General features: G+C 48.0%; 3 protein-coding genes and 1 long non-coding RNA gene across 4 annotated transcripts; 3 read left to right on the forward strand and 1 right to left on the reverse strand.

Annotated features, from left to right (window-relative positions):
* The first annotated feature begins 778 nt into the window (after positions 1-778).
* Positions 779-2,303, forward strand: MIF (macrophage migration inhibitory factor). The gene is made up of 3 exons (XM_015878347.2): positions 779-985; positions 1,253-1,425; positions 2,046-2,303. Exons 1-3 carry the CDS (start codon positions 878-880, stop codon positions 2,110-2,112), a joined length of 348 nt encoding a protein of 115 aa, XP_015733833.1. The 5' UTR covers positions 779-877; the 3' UTR covers positions 2,113-2,303.
* A 209-nt stretch (positions 2,304-2,512) lies between these two features.
* Positions 2,513-11,061, forward strand: DDX51 (DEAD-box helicase 51). The gene is made up of 16 exons (XM_015878345.1): positions 2,513-2,640; positions 2,715-2,941; positions 3,020-3,252; positions 3,380-3,530; positions 4,603-4,748; positions 5,112-5,183; positions 5,354-5,460; positions 5,873-5,981; positions 6,597-6,742; positions 7,368-7,566; positions 8,278-8,393; positions 8,490-8,606; positions 8,993-9,094; positions 9,569-9,632; positions 9,873-10,007; positions 10,494-11,061. The coding sequence occupies exons 1-16, from the start codon at positions 2,618-2,620 to the stop codon at positions 10,518-10,520; spliced, it is 1,974 nt and encodes a 657-aa protein (XP_015733831.1). The 5' UTR covers positions 2,513-2,617; the 3' UTR covers positions 10,521-11,061.
* LOC116654115 lies at positions 6,559-19,629 on the reverse strand. Its single transcript, XR_004309039.1, has 3 exons — positions 19,561-19,629; positions 19,257-19,332; positions 6,559-10,011 (listed from the first exon to the last, which is right to left on the reverse strand). It is a non-coding gene; the product is annotated as an uncharacterized LOC116654115 (long non-coding RNA).
* On the forward strand, positions 11,761-16,931 carry LOC107321445 (glutathione S-transferase theta-1-like). The gene is made up of 5 exons (XM_015878346.2): positions 11,761-11,945; positions 13,778-13,865; positions 14,354-14,504; positions 15,085-15,261; positions 16,064-16,931. The coding sequence occupies exons 1-5, from the start codon at positions 11,834-11,836 to the stop codon at positions 16,262-16,264; spliced, it is 729 nt and encodes a 242-aa protein (XP_015733832.1). The 5' UTR covers positions 11,761-11,833; the 3' UTR covers positions 16,265-16,931.
* Positions 19,630-19,641: the final 12 nt, after the last annotated feature.

A 19,641-nucleotide genomic window follows, 5' to 3' on the forward strand; every position in this document is an offset into this window, starting at 1 on the left:
GCCCTGATTCCTCTCTGCCTTCCCATGAGTCACTCGGAGCAGCTCATGCAGTGCTGGGTGCATTCCGCAGCCTACGTGCGCCGCATCACAGCATCACAGGGCGCACAGCAGGCTGGGCTCACGCTGCCTCTCGGCGCCCAATGGCCTCACACCGTGTCATCTCTTCCTTCGGCTTCATTTATTTATTTCATTTACTTTCCCCAGTAGAAAAATACGGTATGAAGACGGAAACGAGGAGTTCGAGATCACTTTCAGTTTGACTGAAGAACATCACAGAAGAATTATCACGCTCACAAGTCAAGTTTTCCCCTCACGCTGTGTTAAAGTTACACACACAGTTAAAAAAAAAATAGTAATAATGCACGGATTGTTTGATTTTTCAACCGGAAAAAATGCATCATGCACCAGACAGGGATATTCTCCCCCTTATGTAGAATCGTGGGGAGGGAGCCCCACACGTGCAAGTATGAATCACAGAATCACAGAATCACAGAATCACAGAATCACAGAATTATCAAGGTTGGAAAAGACCTAGAAGATCATCTAGTCCAACCATTACCAATACTTCCCAGCTAAATCATATTCCTCAGCCACGAGGAGCAGCAGGGCCCAACTTCAGAGTGCAGCCAGCAATGCACGCTTAGAATACGCTCGACATCGTAACACTGAGCGGAAATAACAGGGGAATAACAGCGATCAGACCCTGGCACAGCGAGGGTCCCGTTGGTCGTTGCTGGGCAATGATGAGGGCACCTCCCCGCCCCTCGGGGCGCGGTCCCTTTAAGGCCGGCTCGGTGCAGCCCCACGCGCACACCAAGCCCCGCCACCGCACGTAGTTCTATTCTCTCCTTTCTGCTCTCAGCCCCGCACCGCCGCCATGCCGATGTTCACCATCCACACCAACGTCTGCAAGGACGCCGTGCCCGACAGCCTGCTGGGCGAGCTCACCCAGCAGCTGGCCAAGGCCACCGGCAAACCCGCGCAGGTGAGGCCGAGGGGCGGGCGGGGAGCGCTGTGTGCGGGGCCGCATCTCGGTACCGGGTGGGGAATGAATTGGGGGGGGGTCCGCCATTCGAGCATCGCGGTGCAAACGCAGCCTTCCCCCCTACCCCGGCTCGGGGGTCGCTGTGACCCACCGCAACCCAATGGAGGGCAGGCCCTGAGCCTGGCACAACGTGCTGTTGTGTAATGCTCAGCCCTGTACCCACAACGGGGAGAGAGCTGCGTGTTATTCACCGCCTATTTCTTGCAGTACATAGCTGTGCACATCGTACCTGATCAAATGATGTCCTTCGGGGGCTCCACGGATCCCTGCGCGCTCTGCAGCCTCTACAGCATCGGTAAAATCGGAGGGCAGCAGAACAAGACGTACACCAAGCTGCTGTGCGATATGATTGCAAAGCACTTGCACGTATCTGCAGACAGGTAGGGCTGGGATGTGGTCCTTTCTATCTGTTGCTCTGAGACTGCTTTGGAAATATCATTTGAAGAAGCAAAAAGCTACCAGCAGGCGCTTAGAATACATACAAAGTAATCTCTTGGAGCTCTTCATGGCCACTTAAAAGTTTGTTACATGCATCTTTCCCTTGGAAGTTCTCCACGAAGCCATTTAGCCTTGTAGGAAAGAACACCTGAGATTGGCAAGCAGTGGAGTCCACAATGCAGATTGATTCACTGCTGGGGTGTGATGTTTAATCATGGTGGGGCCTGGAAGCAGGAGGGAGGAGCAGCAGGGAGCTGGAGCTCACAAGTAGGAACAAGCAGCCTGCACAGGGGTAGAACTTCAGGCAGTGCCTACATGCGGCTACACAAAAGGTGTCTTGAGATGCTCCTGACTGAAGAGCTTGTATTTGATATCAAGTACAGTTCCAGAGGCTCCAGGGATATGAGCTGATGGTTGTCACACATGTCGAACAGCTTCCAGTAAATACTTCAGTTTCTGGGAGGCAGGATGCGCTCTCCTCTACCCTGTTACCTTGTCTCACTGCTTACACAAACTTGTCAATAACAGTCGCTTCCTGTGTATTCCTATGCCTCTTCTGCAGGGTGTACATCAACTACTTCGACATAAACGCTGCCAACGTGGGTTGGAACGGTTCCACCTTTGCATAGAGCTCTCCCTGCCGTGCCGAGGCTGCTCCCACACCTCCCTTGTGCTCCATTAGAGACCACCACACAGCCGGCCCTGTGCTACACTGTGCACTCACAGACGGATGGCTCCTTCTTAGCGTGTCCCAGTACTGCTGCTTCATCATTCCTCTGTTTTCTCCGTGTGGAAAACAAATAAAAGATTTAAAAACAAACTGTCTGGTGCGGCCTCCAGTTGGGGATGGATGTGGTTGTTAAAACAAATGGAGGGTTAGCGTTTGTTTCCACATGTAGGACCCAGTGGTTACGCTCTGAGGAGTGTTGCGGTGCCACAGGGCCGTTTTTACCTCACTGCGCACCATGGGTGTGCTTAGCTCTCTCTGTTGCCTTAGACATCTTTGGGTCGCCTTAAGTGCTGTGCCTCGAGCTCCCCTCAGGCGCCATCACAGTTCCCGCCCGGCCGCCATCTTGGCTCCGCCTCCCCTCAGCGCCATCTTCCCGCTCTTCAGGAGCCCCCCCTCACGCGGACATGGCGCTGTTCGCAGTCAGCAGGTGGGGCAGAAGCCGGGTTGGGGGGCCCGTGTGTGACCGGCCGTGTGTGACCGGCTGCTGCTCGGCCCTTTCAGGTACATCGGGGAGGAGGAGGATGCGGACGATACGGCGCAGGAGGAGCGGGCTCGGGCCCTGCTGGAGCGGCTCCGCGAGCAGGCGAAGGCCCGGCAGCTGAGAAGGCAGCAGGAGCTCGGCGGAGAGGGGCTGGAGGGCGAAGCCGAGCAGGGACGGCTGAGGAAGGAGCGAGAGGGCGGCAGCGCTGTGAAGAGAAGGAAGGATGGAGAGCTGGGCCATGGGGCAGGTAATGGGGGCAGCACCGCGCTGCAGCATTGTGTGTGTGGAGCGCTGTGATCTGTAGCGCTGTGCTGCTGTTACTTAGAATCTGAAGGAGATGCTGAACAACGGGAAGACAGGAGCAAACTTAAAAAATCCCCTAAAAGGAGGAAGAGGGATGAGGGAAATGAAGGAGCTGAAGAGAGGAAGAAAGAGAGCAGTGAAGGAGACCGAAGTACAGAGGAGGAGCTGCCCTCAGCAGCCGTGGGGGAAGAAGCACATCCACCACCTTCCAGCCTGGCAGTTCTGGGGGACTATGACAAAAAGCCCGTGCAGAAGGTAACAGCATTGACTGAATTTAGATGGCAGCTAGGAATGAAAAGGTGCCATATCGGCATGTGTTTAGTGTATGGCTTTGCCTGTTCAGTAGCAAAAACACTCTGCTGCTCTTTCTCTCTCACCCCAGGTACAGCCCTTCTTACCACATTGGCTTGCTCAACCCAAGTTAGTGCAAAAACGGATCAAAGAGAATCTAATTCCCATCAGGGATGTCCCAGAAATTCACCCCAAGCTGTTGAAAAAGCTGCAGATGAATGGCATAGAGTCCTTTTTTCCAGGTACCTTCTTTCTCTAAACTTGCTCATGTATTTCCTTCACTGCTGCTGTATATTTTGTGTAGTCAATGAGATGAAACATAAAACAAAAGCAAGCCTAATGCATTAATGAATTCAGTTTTTAACTTCTATTTTCATAACATTATGTGTTCTAGTAATTGAAGGCTTTCATTTAGTTATAAATGCTACTACACAAAATGTATGTTTTGAATCACAGAGTCACAGAATGACCCGGGTTGGAAGGGACCTCAAGGATCATGTAGTTCCAACCCCCTGCCTGGCAGGGCCACCAAACATACACCTTTACTAGATCAGGTTGCCCAGGGCCCCGTCCAACCTGGCCTTGAACACCTCCAAGGACGGGGCATCCACAACCTCCCTGGGCAGCCTGTTCCAGGGCCTAACCACTCTCCTAGTAAACAACTTTCCCCCTAACATCCAACCTAAATCTTCCCTCTGAAGTAATAGCTCACAGCTGCCAAAAGAGGGAGAGCTTGCTTGTGTCATTCCAGTTCTACTTAGTTCCCTGCTGCTAAGCCTCGTAAATAAAACAAGGTGGCTGGTTTGTGAGGACTAGTTGTGAGGCAGGGAAAGAAGAGAGTTCACAGGTGGCAGTTATAGCTGTTGTTCTTACAGGACTGTTCATTTCAGTCCTCATTTTCTCTTTTGAAGCAAACTTGACTGACTTCAGAGCCCGTGGAAAGTGTTTGTTTTGCTCCTTGGTAGATAATGCTGATTTTCCCTGATGCATATTTTGTGTACTTCAACCTTACATGAATACAACAATATGGGCAGGAGCTGAAAACAGTATTTAACAGAGTAACATCTATTCTGAGCATAAGAAATAGCTGAATTCTTGGGGAAGGAAATCTGCACTCAGTGCTAAGCTCATGAATGAAAAAGACCTGGGGGGAAAAACAGCATCTGTTCTGGTTTTAATTCTTCCTGTTTTATGCCTGTAGCAGCAGTGGCACAGATGTGGAAACTGGTTTGTTGTGTAAAATGTAGATTTCCTAGATAAATTAGTCTTAGTCGATTAACTGTGTAAATAATGTTTGTTTCCATTTTTGTTCAGTTCAGGCAGAGGTGATACCTGCTGTTCTACAGAGTGCATCCAATGGGTATTTGATGGGGCAGGGAGGATATCGCCCCAGAGACATCTGTGTCTCAGCTCCCACTGGCAGTGGTAAAACCCTGTCCTTTGTCATACCAATAGTACAGGTGAGTTTGTACTACCAGCAAAATACCTGCACAGAAAACATTGAGGTTGCTTTTGTTCAGGCAGAATTTGAATTTAAAAGTAGGTGAGAAAGACCAGAAATTTGTGAGTGCAAATCAGTAGGGTTTTTGTTGGGTTTTTTTTTTTTTTTTGGTCAAAGCTGCCCTTCAGGATCTGTGTGAATCCTTTTGTGCTCACTGCTCTTTCACAGACAGCTGATAAAATGAGATGAGAGGAGGTGGGGGAGTAAAACAGAAATGTAAAACTCTGGGTGGATGTGTCAAGCCTATCTCTTCTTATTTGTTTAAAGAAACTCCTTCTCACCCCATTGCTGTCAGGGCCTCATTTAACCTTTGTTTTTATAGGTTCTGCTGGATAGGGTGGTTTGCCAAGTGCGAGCTCTGGTTGTTCTGCCCACAAAGGAACTGGCACAACAGGTACCCAGCTCTTCACCTTTCTTGCTATGCTGAAAGAAGGGCTAATGCAGTAAATATTTGCTTGGCTGTTAATGGAAGCAGGCTGAATGCTCTGTCAGTGGAATTGTTCTTTATGGAAAGTATCAATTTCACTGATTTTCTTGCAGCTAACAAAGTCCATTTCTTTTCAGGTGAGTAAAGTGTTCAACATTTACACCGATGGGACAGGTCTGAAGGTTGTATTGATCACTGGCCAGAAATCTTTTGCGAAGGAGCAGGAAATGCTTGTCCAGAAAAAGTAGGTTAAGTGGTCGTTTGTTAAGTTTTATAGAGATTGTAAACTGTAATCTCCACAGGCAGAGGTCAAAATACAGACTGTTATACTGCATCATCATGTGGGAAGGATTTTGGATAGTGGATTTATATGATAGAGGCTGGTTTTGTTTTTTTACTGGTTTCTGCTGCAGCTTTTCTTATGTGCTCTTTTCTGACTTGCAATGAAGAATGTTACTTTCTGCTTAAGCTGAGGTGGTACAGTGGAGGGCAAGATTTAGTGCCCAGTATTGCTTTTGAGTGCCGGTAAATTGGATATTTGAATTGTATTACTTTAAGTGAAAAAACATTAGGAAAATCTTCAGGCCACCAAGGATCTTTGTTTAATGCTTTACAGTGAGGGGAGAAACTTACTGATGAGCTGCTTGTTCTTGCAGAGTGACGGGCTATTGCAGCCTCGCTGATATTATTGTGGCTACACCAGGGAGGCTCGCAGATCACATCAGTAAGACCCCAGGGTTCAGCCTGACACAGCTTCGCTTCCTGGTGAGTCCACACACCTGCCATTTCAGTGTATGCTTCCTTGGGTCTGTAATTCTTGCTTTGCTCTTGCATAGTGCATAAATATCTCCCTGTTGGAACTGTTGTATGTACTTGGTCTGTGCTTTAGACTGTCCAGGCAGCTGCCTTAAGATGAGAAGTTCTATTCCAGCTCGTGACACTTACTTACCCTTGCAGACACAAACTTGGAGTAAAGCTATTCTGTTTAAAAAATAAAGGTGTTATTTTTCAGAGTTAATTATCAGAGTTTCAAGTTAATTCCACCGTATTGGAATCTGTACAGAGACATGGCTGCCACCTTAATTAGGGTTTGACAAGTTTTCTCTTAAATACAACCATGTCTTTGCAGAAGCGCAAATGAACTTGTATGTAGTTTGAGTGTCCAGTTGGCTACTGAGCATCTAAAAGGAAATCAAAATTCAGTTTTAGGATAGAAATGCCTGCCTTCATTTGAGGAAAGATGGGCAAAGTAAGCATTTCTGTTGGCTGGAAGTTTCTTGGATTCTGGCTCACTGTTACAGACTTAAATAATTAAAAAAAAAAGCTGCCATGTTCAAGGTAGTATTTAACAGGTAATGTCTTTTGTCTGTGTGAATTCAGATCATAGACGAAGCTGACCGTATGATTGATGACATGCACCAGAATTGGCTGAACCAGGTTGTCAAAGCTGCGTTCCAAGCAGAAAATGAAGCTGGTTCTAATAGACTTTTTCGGAGGACCATACCAGGACCTGTCACAGCAGCGAGGTAAGCTGCAAAACGCATTTCTTTGAACTGTTTGCAAGGTTATTCCGAGAAATGTCTGCCAAACTGAGGCAGCTACTTCTTCAAAGCTTGTGAAAGCAGGCACTGAACAGCTGGTATTGAGGGATGGCTTTTAGACTGAAATCTAAGTATTGCCTTCTTCAGGCATTCCCTAACTATTCTAAAGCAGCACCAAAAGAATACACAAATACTGCAGGTCTCTGAATCATTCACACAGCAAACAGGAGCGTTGCCCTCTGACAGACTTGGAAGGGAAATGCTGAACTGTGCATTTGCAGCTGCTCTTTTCAAATAGCATGGCAGAAGTGCATCAGAAAGTGAGATCATCAATGGAGGAAGGAAGTGACTGGGATTGGGGTGGGGGTGACTGGGGTGCAGGGATGTGTGCCAAGGTAACAAATCAGTGCTGTGCAGTTGAGTTAAGAATGCTGATCCAGTTCCATCTGTGAGCTCCACTATTAAGCAAGATTTACCAGAAGGGCCCAGAGCGGGAAAAGGGTGTTAAAAATCGTTAATTACTTCCCTCATAACATCATCTGAAAGCACATGTGGGGGAATTCCTTTGCCCTATGCTCAGAGTTCAGTTTCCATATGCTGTTTGTTTCAGCTGCTGTTACCCTCAGATACCCTTACAGAAACTGCTGTTTTCAGCTACGCTGACCCAGGACCCAGAGAAGCTGCAGCAGTTGGGCTTGTTTCAGCCTCGCCTCTTCACATCTGTCTACTCTGAGAAAAAAACACTCAGAGATGGAACAGAGGCCGAACAAGATTCTGAAGAGAAGTACACACTCCCTGAGGGGCTGTCGGTATGATATTAATTCTCTTGCATCCATAAAAATAACCTATTTGGTAGCTGCTGGGAAAAAAAAGTGTTTGAATAAGTTAGACTTTGAGATTAGTTTAAGTGTGGGGTATCTAGTGATGTTTGTAGCTTACAGACAAATACACCTTTCCTTCAGTGCCTTGTATGACAGAGATGCTGAAAGAAAGTGGCTTTGGGAGGTTTTTTACTCAAAGAGCTCTGCCTTCACTCATCTGTTTTCTCATTACTAATTGTTTGTTTGGTCAGGACTGGAATTCTTTAAAATTAAGCTCTTCGTATCAAATTAAGTTTGCTTGCAAAAGGGAGTGGAGATAAGTAGTAATGTAGCACTTCTCAACTGTCCATCTCAAGTTATATTTTACATATATACGTATAGCATGCGTTTTGAGGCATGCGAGTACAGATCAGTATGTAGACAAGAAGACAGCGCATGCTGATACTTGCTATAGGGAAGTCAGAGCACTAGAAAAAAATAGGTCTCCTGCCTCTGCCTTGTGCTGTGTTGCTGTGACTTGTTCTAAATAGGGGGTGGCACTATGGGATCTGGTTTTGTTGCTGTTAGATGCAAAACATCCAAGCCTATATATGTTATGGACAAGTAGTAAGTTTCAGGGAAGATATCCTAGTAAGTTTCAGGGAAAATAGCTTTGGTGAGAAGTAATTTGTCTCTGAACTTCTTCCCTGATGACTGCAGCAAAGTTATGTGCCTTGTGACCTGAATTCCAAGCCATTGCTCCTCTTGCACTTCATGCTAACAAAGAAGTTTACCCGTGTGTTGTGCTTTACCAACTCCAGAGAGGCTTCTCACAGGTGAGTATATTCATGAGATCATTTGGCAGGTGGCTGCCATAGTGGTGTTACAGGGTTAAGTAGTGAAGCGATGGTTTCTATCCCATCCACCTGCAGATTGTTCCTGCTTGTTCAGGCTTTTGGTGGTATCACTGTGGCCGAATTTTCTTCTCGTATACCTCCAAATGAGCGACAAAGGACCATGAAGGAATTTGAACAAGGAAAGATACAACTGTGAGTATCTTAAATGAGTTTCCTGTAAGTCTTAGGACATATACTAATTCTAGTGTGTAAAACTAAGAGGATATTTAAACAGGGCTCAGATGGTTTACAGGTTTGTAACCTCTGTTGTGCTGGCAGCTGCCTGGCTCAGTGTTACATGCTTGGAGAACTTGGAAATGCTCTGTAGTTTTTCATATATAACTGTAGTGACATTTGGAACAGACAGCTAATGCCAGTTATACTGTGTGACTTCCAATGCTGCTTTAATGCTTAGAGCTGAGAAGTTTACCCAGTTTTAACAGATAAGCAGTAGTTGTGCTGTGTTCAGCTGTTTTGTGTGTGCTTGTGTAATGGCAGAGATGTTACCTGAAAGCAACTGTATGTACATTTAAATCCAGGTTAATCAGCACAGATGCCACTGCTCGAGGGATTGACATTAAAGGAGTGAATTGTGTAATAAACTATGACACACCTCAGTTCATCAGGACATACATCCACCGGTAAGAGAAGCAGGAACAAAAGGAAGGTGTTTGAGCTCGGTGTTCTCTGAAACACTTAGCATAAGCAACATGCACTCAGAAAAATCCAGAGCTGAAACTCCTTTTAACTTAACTCCTTTTAATGTAGAACTAGCTTGTTAAATCGGAAGCTAATTCATGGCATGATGAGAGCAATGTGGGATTAAAACAGAAATCTGGCACCCTGTTATATAAATGTATTCTACAGGAGCTACTACAAGCATTGTCCTGGAGAGCATCAAGTTGGGTTTCCAGATGCTCAGAACACTGCAGAGGCTCAGCAGCTGTAAATGGACTCTGGAAATGTTCATCCTTTGTAACACATGGCCCTGTTAAACATGCAAATCCAGACTTTCTCCTAAATCTGGAGAGTTTCTCAACCAGGCTCCTGAAGCTGATAATGGCAGTGACTAATGCGTGACTGAACTGACTTGATGTTCCTTGTTCTGATTTCAGTGTTGGAAGAACAGCTCGTGCAGGAAAAGCAGGCTTAGCTTTCAGCATGGTCCTCAGAATCCAGGTATGACATTGGTATCAGGTTCATTTGAAATGGAAAGATGGAGGACTGTAAGGAGCAGAAAGTTCACGTTACTTTTTAACCTTCTCCAATCAGCTGTGTTTTGTACTTGGAAAATCTTAATTCCATGACTAGGCAGAGAATCCCCAGATGTGCTCGTGTTCCAGCTGGGACGCAGCAGGGTGCGCCTTGTGAAGGGGGAGCACTCACTTCTTTTTCTCCTGTGTCTGTTTTATTGTGCAGCAACGCAGGTTTCTGCAGATGTTGAAGGATGCCGGCATTCCAGACATAGAGAAGCACTTGGTCAAGGGCAGGTTGTTAAAGCCGTTGGTGCAGCAATACGAGGAGGCTCTGTCTAAACTTGAGAGGACAGTCAAGGTGACTGCAAGAGGGAAAAACAGCAGAAAATGGGGAAGAAAATTCAAAATTCAAAACTATAGTTTACAGTTCATTGCAAGTCATGGCAAGCACAAGGAGCAGTGTCCAGAATCCTTCTCTTGGACTGAGGAATATCCATTTTGGTGTGAAGAAAAGCATTTTCTGCAGATCTTTACACACAGTAATAAAGTTGAGAGCTTTTGGACAGAAATGGGATAGCATTTAACTTGCCACATTGGTGGACAAGGGAACCGTAACAGATACTTTTGTGCTGTATGATTTGAGCAAATGTTCTGCTCCCTTCTTTGAGGACTCGATAAATATTTGTCCTTGAAAAATAACAATTTTGAGTTGCAGATAAGGAATGTAAGGGGCAGGGCGGTACAGAACAGATCGTGGTACTGTTACATTGCTGCCCAAAGTCCCTTCTGTGTGACCATGGGCAGGAGCGTTTCCACTCACCTTCTCAACTTTAATTTTGAACAGGTCGAGCGAGCACAGAAACGAGTCTGAATGAATGAATGCAAATAGAGCTGGCTGTGTTTCGTGGCACTGAAGATACCCAGCACAGTAACAAGGAGATGCGGTTCCTCAGCTTGGTGATCATCTCCTCAAGCTTATCTCATCTCAAGTCAGCTATTACAGGCCTCATTCAAGGACACAGGAAACAGGGTCAACTTACTGGCTTTCGAGAAGCAAATGCAATTGCTTTGGAAGAGAATTTTGCATCATTACCTGACTGCCATATGTAAAACTACCAGCAGTGAACAGGGGAGCCAGGGCCAGGTCTCAGTCATGGGCCTGATGGAGCTGCTGCTCACAGATGTGAGGGTCGTGCCTTTTTTAACACTGAAATGGGACGGTTTGGTTGTGCCACGTTGTGCCAGGAGCTGTGTCATGAGGAATGTGTGCAGTGCCTGGAGCAGGATGCTGTTCAAAGAGCCGTTCTAGGTTGAATGAACTGCAGCTTTTAAATAAATAGACATGTATGTTTTTTAAAGATATTATATAAACTATTTTAAAGTTTCTGGAATGCAAAGGTGATGACAGCGGATTTGTGGTTGTCCTGTTCTGTCTTTTAGTTATTTCCCTGCCTGGGTTGTTTCCTTCCCTTCTGTACAAGGGTTGGCAGCAGCTGTGCAAAGTGTTACTGTTAACGCAGACTAAAACACCTCCTGTCCGCTGTGAGCTTAAAGGCCTTAACTCTATGTTCACCACTGGTATTTCCAGCTGTCCCTGACAGGCTTACACCTGCCCTGTGCTTGTAGCCTCCGTTTGCCCTTGGAGACCTGCAGGAAGAGACCCAGCTCTGCCTTTCGTTGTTTTGTAAAGCAGTATAAACGTACACCATCATTGGTAATACACTGATGGAGGAAAAATAACAGGGATGGTGCTAGAAAGCTTGGAGGTATGAAAGTCAGGAAATCCCCAGGGTCAGCAGGAGCAACATGTGCTTGTCACAGCAGCAGAGCACATCTGTGTTCCTGCTGCTTGTGTTGTGCTTAGTGACGGAGTCGATGTGTACAATCCCATACGTGGCGGGTTGCCACGAGCGAACCTGCCCGGGCACAGCATCCCATTAACCACCTGCCTTCATTCCTTATCATTAAGTGATTAAGGGCGGTGATGAAGCCAACCGAGTCCTAATGGCACGTGGCAGAACTTCGCCCTGTGTGTCCTAGGGAGCGGCTGCACCGTCACCCTCGGTTCGGTTCCGGCGGAGCGGAGCCGGGTGGGGACGGGGCGGGAGCTGCGGGTCCGCCCCACGGTGCTGCCCCGCCTCTACCCGGCGTCTGCGGGACGGGACGGGCCGAAGGAGCAGCATCATGGGGCTGGAGCTGTACCTGGATCTGCTGTCGCAGCCCTGCCGGGCCGTCTACATCTTCGCCCGGTGCAACAACATCCCGTTCGAGTTCAAGCGCGTGGAGCTGATGAAGGGTGAGCGGGGATGGGAAGGGGCCGCTGCCCCTGATAGCAGCGGGCGGGGGATTCCTGTCCTTAGGGGTTCTTAGGGGCGGTGCTGGTGCCCGCGTTCCCCCCCTCGTGCCGTGGTTCTGCAGAGCCCCGTGCGAGCTCTTTGAGAACAGCCCAACCCCAACAGAAAATGGGGGACGGAAAAGAGACGTTGTTCCGAGAAGTAACGCTCCTCGGGCTGTGCTTCAGTTGCTAAAAGGAGATGGGAAGTGCAGCCATCAACGGGGACAGACCCAGCGTGGGGTTCGCCCCTTCTAAGTGTCCTCCAGTTGCTCTGTGTTGCGGTATCGGTGCCTGGCAGCGCAGTGTTGGCCTCCCCTGGGCGTTGCAGTGGGGCACAGTGGGGTGAAGTCACACGGACAGCACTGAGGTGGTGAAGGCAGCGGAGGGTGAAGCGCAGCAACCAGAAGCAGAGAGCTGAGGGCTGCAGGGGGAACAAGGGCTTTTGTTTGTTCTAAAACCAACTGACTGTGGGTAGGAACCCGCCACAGAGGTATCGTGTGTTTCCAACAGAGGACGTCTGGAGATCTGTATCTTTTCTTTGCTGGTAAAAACTGCCTTTCAGCTTTTCCAGTGCTCTGTTGTGAAATTCAGTGAATGTATTGGGCTTAAAAACAGCGCAAGATGAGAAGGGTTCCAAGGCTGAAATTGATAGAGAAACAAGAGGCTCCAGCTTGTTGTTAGACAAACCTCTGGGTGTTGTGGTTTCTTGTCTGGGTGTTCCCCTTCATGCCTTGGCTGCTCACTGAATGCACTTGATGCCGCTTTCCTCTTTATGACCTATGTGAATAGGAGCTGATTGCAGCTGGGGTAAAAGCCCATACAGTGTCCTTTCCCTTCTTGCCAATGAGTGGTTGTGGTGAGATGTTGATCCAAACAAGAGGCTGGCAGGCGAGCAGTGAGAGCACGAAGGGGAATGGAAAAACTGAAAGAGAATTACTCACAAATCGGTTTTGCCAAGTTCTGGGAAAACAAGCCTTTTCCAGAGCATCTCCTGGGGCACAAAGATCCCCAGGTGACTCACACAGGAGGGTACGACAGGGAGTAAGGCATTAGATGCACATACAGAGATGCACGTGTGGCTCTGAAGCCAGGGGCTGGGAGGAGGCTGGTATGAATGTAGGTGTCAGAGCTTGGGTCCAGAGGTAACAAAGCACTGGGAGGAACAGAACAGCCCCGGTCAGCTTTACTCTCTGCCTGCTTACAGGGGAGACCTAAAAGATGGCTTAGAAGCAAACTCACCTCTCTATTTGCTCTGATCTATGATAAGGAAACCTCTCACAAAGAGCTCATTAATATGTTTGTAATGAAGTTCCCATGGCTTTATATGGAATCATAGGAATCCGGTTCCTTTAAACAGATTAATATAAATTTTATTATTTTCCAGGGGAAAAAAAGAAAAAAGAAAGGAGAAATGCCTTTCTTTCTCACTGTCCCTGTGGTTAATCCACTGTGTGTGTGGTACTGAGATCCCTTCCCCCAAAGCTGCTTGGTGTCTGTGCCCTGACAGGTCCCTCCAAGCACAAACTTTGTGCTGATACTGCCCTGAGTTGACAAACATCGCTGGTATGAAAGGACTCTGAACCATTTTGACCTTTGTCAAGAGGTTGTTCTGGTATGCAGGCAATAAGTAAATTGACATCAAAAGGCAAAGCCAGAATCTACCCCTGCAGTGTAGGGCTGTATCTGTACAGTCAAAGCCAGAAATGACCCACGTGTGGCCCATGGACTCCTCAGCTGTTCCCAGATGGGAGCTGAGCACCACTGATAAGGAAAATATCTCTCATTTCCCTCAGGGCAGCAGAGGACCGAGGAGTTCAGGAAGGTGAACGTGCTGATGAAAGTGCCTGCACTGAAGGATGGTTCCTTCACCTTAGCAGAGAGGTAAGGCACAAATAAGCTCAGTCCTCTGCTGAAGGACTGTTAGTCCTAATGGTTGGGTGGCAGCATAGTGCTGGGGCTGCAGGCACTTGTTTGCCTCTTTCTGCTTGTATGTAGAACACAACAGTGTGTTCTAAGGGAAGCTTCCTCTCATAACTCACCTCAGCACTGGCTATGAAAGCTCTGAGCTGCTGCTTGCAGCTGGCTTGTGTGTAGGCAATGTTCCTGAGCTAAGACACCTGCCCCTATATCCTTTACTCGCTGCCTTCAGCTGGGGGCTGTAGTTCAATGCGTAGATCTGTTAGAAGGCACCTGCTGCAGGACGGCATGGCAACGCAAAGCTCTGAGTTGGTATGAACTCATTCCGTGCTTTATGTGTGCTCTAAAATGTCTATTGCTGCTCACACAGCAGTGCAGGATTTGGGAGAAGGAGGAAGGACGAGGTGCTTTTATCTCAGCTTATCACTCTGCTCTGTCCTGCTTTCTGGCAGCGTTGCCATCCTCATGTACCTGGCCCGGAAATTCAAGACTCCTGATCACTGGTACCCCTCCGACCTGCAGAAACAGGCCAGGATTGATGAGTATCTGTCATGGCAGCAAGCCCACATTCGTGGGAAGGGGAGCAAGCTGTTCATTAGTAAGGTAAGGCCATCAGACACTGAGAGCGACATGGCAGCACTCTGTGTGCTGTGCCTTTCTATGTGAACATACAATCCAGGTGACAGGAACAAACCTAGACCTGGGATTGATGCGGCTGGTTAGTAGACACAGATCTCTGCCCAACTGGCCTGAATCCTTCATGCTGTAGTCGTAGCTCTGAAGTCTGTGGGGCTCATTCCTTGCTGATGCAGACTGAGCAGCATGCCTGGTAAATGTACCCCGTGTGAACAGCAAGCAGCAGGCACAGCTCAGTGCCCTCTGCCCAGCTTCATGGAATGAAAGAACATCCCACTGGAAAACAAAATGCAGCTGTTTAAAGATGATGCAGCCCTCCCTTGGGAGAAGACTCGCATGGTTGAAATTTCAGACTTTCTAGGGAGGAGATGCAGATGGGAAGCAAGGATGGTCACTGACATTAATCTGTTCAACAGCTTGTTCTGTTTGACAAACAGCTGTTCTTGGGCACGGACACTGGGGGATCCTTAAAAGAAGGCAGTTTGAGACCTGGACTTCATTTAGAGGGAAACATGTAAAAAGCAGTGTCTGTTTTCCTCCCTGCCAGATGCTGGTACCTCTCCTTACAGGCCAGCCGCTGCCTCCAGAGAAACTGGAAGGTGCTACCGAGGAGCTGAACGTTGTCCTGAATCAGTTTGAGGAGAAGTTCTTGCAGGACAAACCCTTCATTGCGGGCAGTGACATCTCCTTGGCAGACCTTGTAGCCCTGGTGGAGCTCATGCAGGTGAGTGTCGGTCACAGTGCTGTCAGATACACGAGCTGGGCTGTGGGCAGCAGCACCATCTCTGTAGGACATCTCTGCAGTTTACTCTTCAGTGGAATTAAAACTTGTTCCTTTTTGACCATGAGCAGAATTGAGGTTGCAGGGGTATTTATTTCTCTGTGTAGAAGTTAGGACAAAATTTCCATTTTCTGGTATTTCTTCCAGGAAAAAAAAAAAACAAAGAAATTGAACTACAAAGTAAACAGAGGAGGATGAAGGAGAGATTGAAAGAACAGCTCTCTTAGGCCACAAATTCAGGAGGGAAGCTGAACTGCATTTGTCTTGAGGGAGCTGAACATAAGGTGCTCATTGACCACTGCTTTGTCCTTTGAGCAGCAGAGCAGGGACTCCTCACCCTCCTTCCTAGACATTAGTACTGAAGTCTATGTTGTCTAGGAATAAAGTCACCTTCTGTTTTAGGGGAGAATCAATCTATTTGATTGTCTCCCACTACCAGGATTCAGTGTCATAAAATGAGCCACAGAAATCACAGGGATTTGGAAGAGACACGTTGGTGTGTGTGGACCTTGTGTTCCACATCACGCAGTTCAGGGCTCTGCCACGGCTGTAATTCCACTGCAGGTCCCAGGGGACAGCACTGCTCCCTGCAGGTTAAGAAGCAGTGATGAACTCCACCTAATGAACTCCGTGTTGCTTCACATGGGAGGCACATCTGTGCTTCGTTCTGCTCCCAGCCCTCCCAAACCCCTTGGCTGGGCTGGCAGTGCAGCTCGATGCTCAGGTCCTGTTGTTCTCTTTGCAGCCTGTTGCTTCTGGCTACGACCTCTTTGCAGAGAGGCCCAAGTTGGCGGAGTGGCGCAGGCGGGTGGAAGAAGCCGTGGGGAAGCAGCTCTTCCAGGAAGCACACGAGGAGATCCTGAATGCCAAGAGTGTGACTGCTGATAAAATTGCACCTGAGCTGCGGGAGCACTTCAAGCAACAGCTCTTAAAGCAAGTCAACTAGAACGAAGGGCGTTACACTCCAATTACAGTGAATTATTTTGTGTAGGCTTTTAGTAATATTTCAATATTTCCTCTAATAATCGTACAAAAAAAAAAACCTGCATTCTGGAAAATGCTCTTCAATTACAGCCTGTCTGCAACTTAAAAGGGAAGAAAACTGCAGCCAGAGTTTGGCTGCTGCTCCTGCCCAGGAGGGTGAGGGAGCACCTGGCCACTAGAGGCTGCTGCGTTACCGATCAGAGCAAAGGGACCCTTGGAACAAGAGAGCTATGCATGTTTTCAAGTGAGATCTGAGAAGGATGGGGTGAATCCCATGAACGAAGATCCTCAATGACAGCCGTTTAATGCCATCATCTATATAGCTCATACACGGTTGAGAAAAGCTGGTTTTCTAGGTAAAACCGCTGCCGACCACATGGTCGCTTTCCTCATGCCATACTGGTTCTCCATCCCTTCCCCAGCTGCCTTGACATTTAAAGTAGGTTCCCTACTGCTGAACGCTGCTGTGGCTGGGCCTGTACTGGGGGTGTGTGTGTGTATGTGTGGTGATCAGCACCAGGACAAGTGCAGTGCTTAGCAAGTGATCCAGCTAATGCTGAAATAATTCATGTTCCACTACTCTTGTGTCATGACTTACTCTCCAGTAAAGTTAATTGTTACGCTTGCAATGTGTCCTAGCTCGGTTTGTATTTGTAGACAGAACCCTTTCACTACCCTGCCTCCGCTCACACGCTTTCTTGTCCTCTTCCTGTTTCTGCCCTTCCATTTTCCAGGTAAGAACTATGTATAGTCCCAATCTGCAGAACTGTTTTTTCCTCTTTGTTTAGCACGGGTTTTAGCTGTTAGTCTGTGCTGTGGTCTGCTGGGTGGTTACACTGCCCCCAGTGATGGCTGCGTGGTGCAGTGGCTGTGAGGTGTCTACCACATTAATGCTAGACAAGTGACAACAGTGCTCAGAAAAGATGGAAACAGCTGCTCAAACAGCCTGACAAACCCCTTCAGCTGCACCTGGAGTTTTGGGGAATAATCCATCTGTCTGTTCTGTATTTGAGTTTCCTGAGTAAAGCTGCCCTCTAGTTCAAAAGTGCACCATGATCCAGAGCTGGCAGTGCACGTCCCTCGGGTATGAGCTAAGCCAGGCAGATCAATCCTGTTTCTGGTCTTCCAGCTTGCAGGATATCCTAAATGTCAGCAGTGAATAAAGCCGCTTTGCCCAAAAAACTCATTTTCTGAGCTGACACAAGCAGAAAATAACTTGTTTTCTCTAATTTTTACTGTCTTCTTGCACTCTACCCAGCAAACTCTTGCCCCGAGACTATTTGCACTGTTACCACCCGACCAGAAACTGCTGCAGGTGCTGTTCTGCTGTAGCAGTTTGCCTGCAGTGCTAAGCCTAAAGACAAGAGGCTGTTTATGCCACGCTGCCAACCACTTCCTTTCTTCTACAACCTGCAGCTTACCACATCCAGCTCCCTGGGCTTCACTCTGAATAAAAGAGGTCCCTCCTCACTCCCTCTTCTAGCACTGTTTGTGTAACTTCAGACTCCTCCAACTTCTCCCTTTTTTCTAGAGAGCAAACTTTCTATTAGCAACATAATAAATTCCTCAGCTTCTGTTCAGGTTGAAACAGACTGGGGACAATGAAAGCCGAGAGACAAATGAGACAGAGCTCAAACGGAGCTTGTTAGCAAAGCCTTTATGGACAGTTATTTCCCTGCAGAGCCTCAAGGTTGGGCTCTGAGCATGTGGAAAGCAACTTGGCAGTCACCTCTGTCAGCTCTCTCAGAACCCTCTGGTCCCATGGACTCGTGGTGCTCCAGGTGGAACAGCAGGACTCTGTTTCCTCTTGAATCGTGGGGGTTTGCTCTGCTCCCCATCCCAGACAGCCAAGTCAGAGAGCAGAATACCCTGAGGATAACCTTGCTGACTTTTAAAGACAGATGTAAAAGAGGCATCGAGAACCTCAGCCTTTTCCTTATCCTTAGCGGTCATGTTCTCTGCCACATCCAGTAAAGGACGGGGATTCTCCTTATCCCTCCTTTACTGTTAACATATTTGAAAAAAAGCTTTTTATTCTCTTTTCTACAGACTTGCTTTGCTGTTGGTTTTTATCATGGAGATAAAGCACCTTGTCCTTGTACTTTGCTTTCTGCTGTCCCTCAGCTTCCCCCAGCTGGTTAATTTGTGTCATTTGATCTGAGCTGGTTCCAGATCCAAGGCTGAAAGCCCCAAGAGCAGCCCTCCCTATCTGCCAAACCCAACAGCTTGTGCAAGAGCTTTGCCTGCCTCAGTGCAACGTTCACCATCCTCCCCCCTTTGAGCTGAATATGGAGAGAGGTTACACATTCTGTGACAGCTTAATATGCCATTCTGACTCATTTTCCTCAATTCTTGCCAGGAGCTATTTGGAAATAAATGAGAGCCTGTGATTTCTAGAGTAAAATCATGCTGAGATACACAAAATCAGAGGAATCTACAAAAAAACAGATACACATCCCAAGACATTTTCAAAGTAGTTAAGAAATACTATGCAAACTCACCACTGGGATCAGTGAGTACCTGAGAGTATTTCATTTACCAGAGCAGAGCTCACTGCTCGGTACACAAACCTTTACCCAACCTTTTTTGCATGGGTGAAACAGCATCTGTCCCAGATCTGTCTCTTTGAGGTCCCAAAGGTGTGTGTGATGGGGGTCTGTGTGTGATGGGGGTCTATGTGTGATGGGGTCTGTGTGTGATGGGATGGGTGTGTGATGGGGTGTGAGTGTGATGGGGTGAGTGTGTAATGGGGTGGTGGAGTGATGGGGTCTATGTGTGATCTGTCTCTTTGAGGTCCCAAAGGTGTGTGTGTGTGACGGGGTCTGTGTGTGCTACGTGAGCTCTATAGCAGCACTGATAAGGAGGTGTCAGAGCACTGAGCTGGGTCTGACCGAGGGTGACTTTGCTTTGATCAGTTCAATCACTGTCAGTGTCCCAGACGTGCCCGTACTCACCAGCACTGTTCCCGAGTCACACAGCTGTGAAACGCTGCTGGGCTCCGCAGGGCTCGAGTTCAGCCTGACATGAATCCTATGTAAGAAATAAGGGGAGAGCAGGGTCAGTGCTGTGCGTGGTGCCCGTGCTGCACATAGCGCTGGCACCGAGCAGCCAGCTGCAGTGCCAGAACCATGTTGGCAGGGCAGCAATGTGACAGCCGGCGCTGTGCGCTGCTCCTGGCCGTCACTCCCCTCCACGCTCCTTTCCTAAAGCGGCCCTACGAGCGGTGCCAGCAGCGTTTCCTTTCCCGGCCTCACGCACCCCGTGCTGATGTAGCACCACCTCCTGCAGCGCTGGGCCGGCTCTAAGGGGAGGCCCCGCAGGGCTCGGCGCCTCAGGGCT

This window comes from Coturnix japonica, chromosome 15 (assembly GCF_001577835.2).
Source record: "Coturnix japonica isolate 7356 chromosome 15, Coturnix japonica 2.1, whole genome shotgun sequence".
Classification (NCBI taxonomy): domain Eukaryota; kingdom Metazoa; phylum Chordata; class Aves; order Galliformes; family Phasianidae; genus Coturnix; species Coturnix japonica.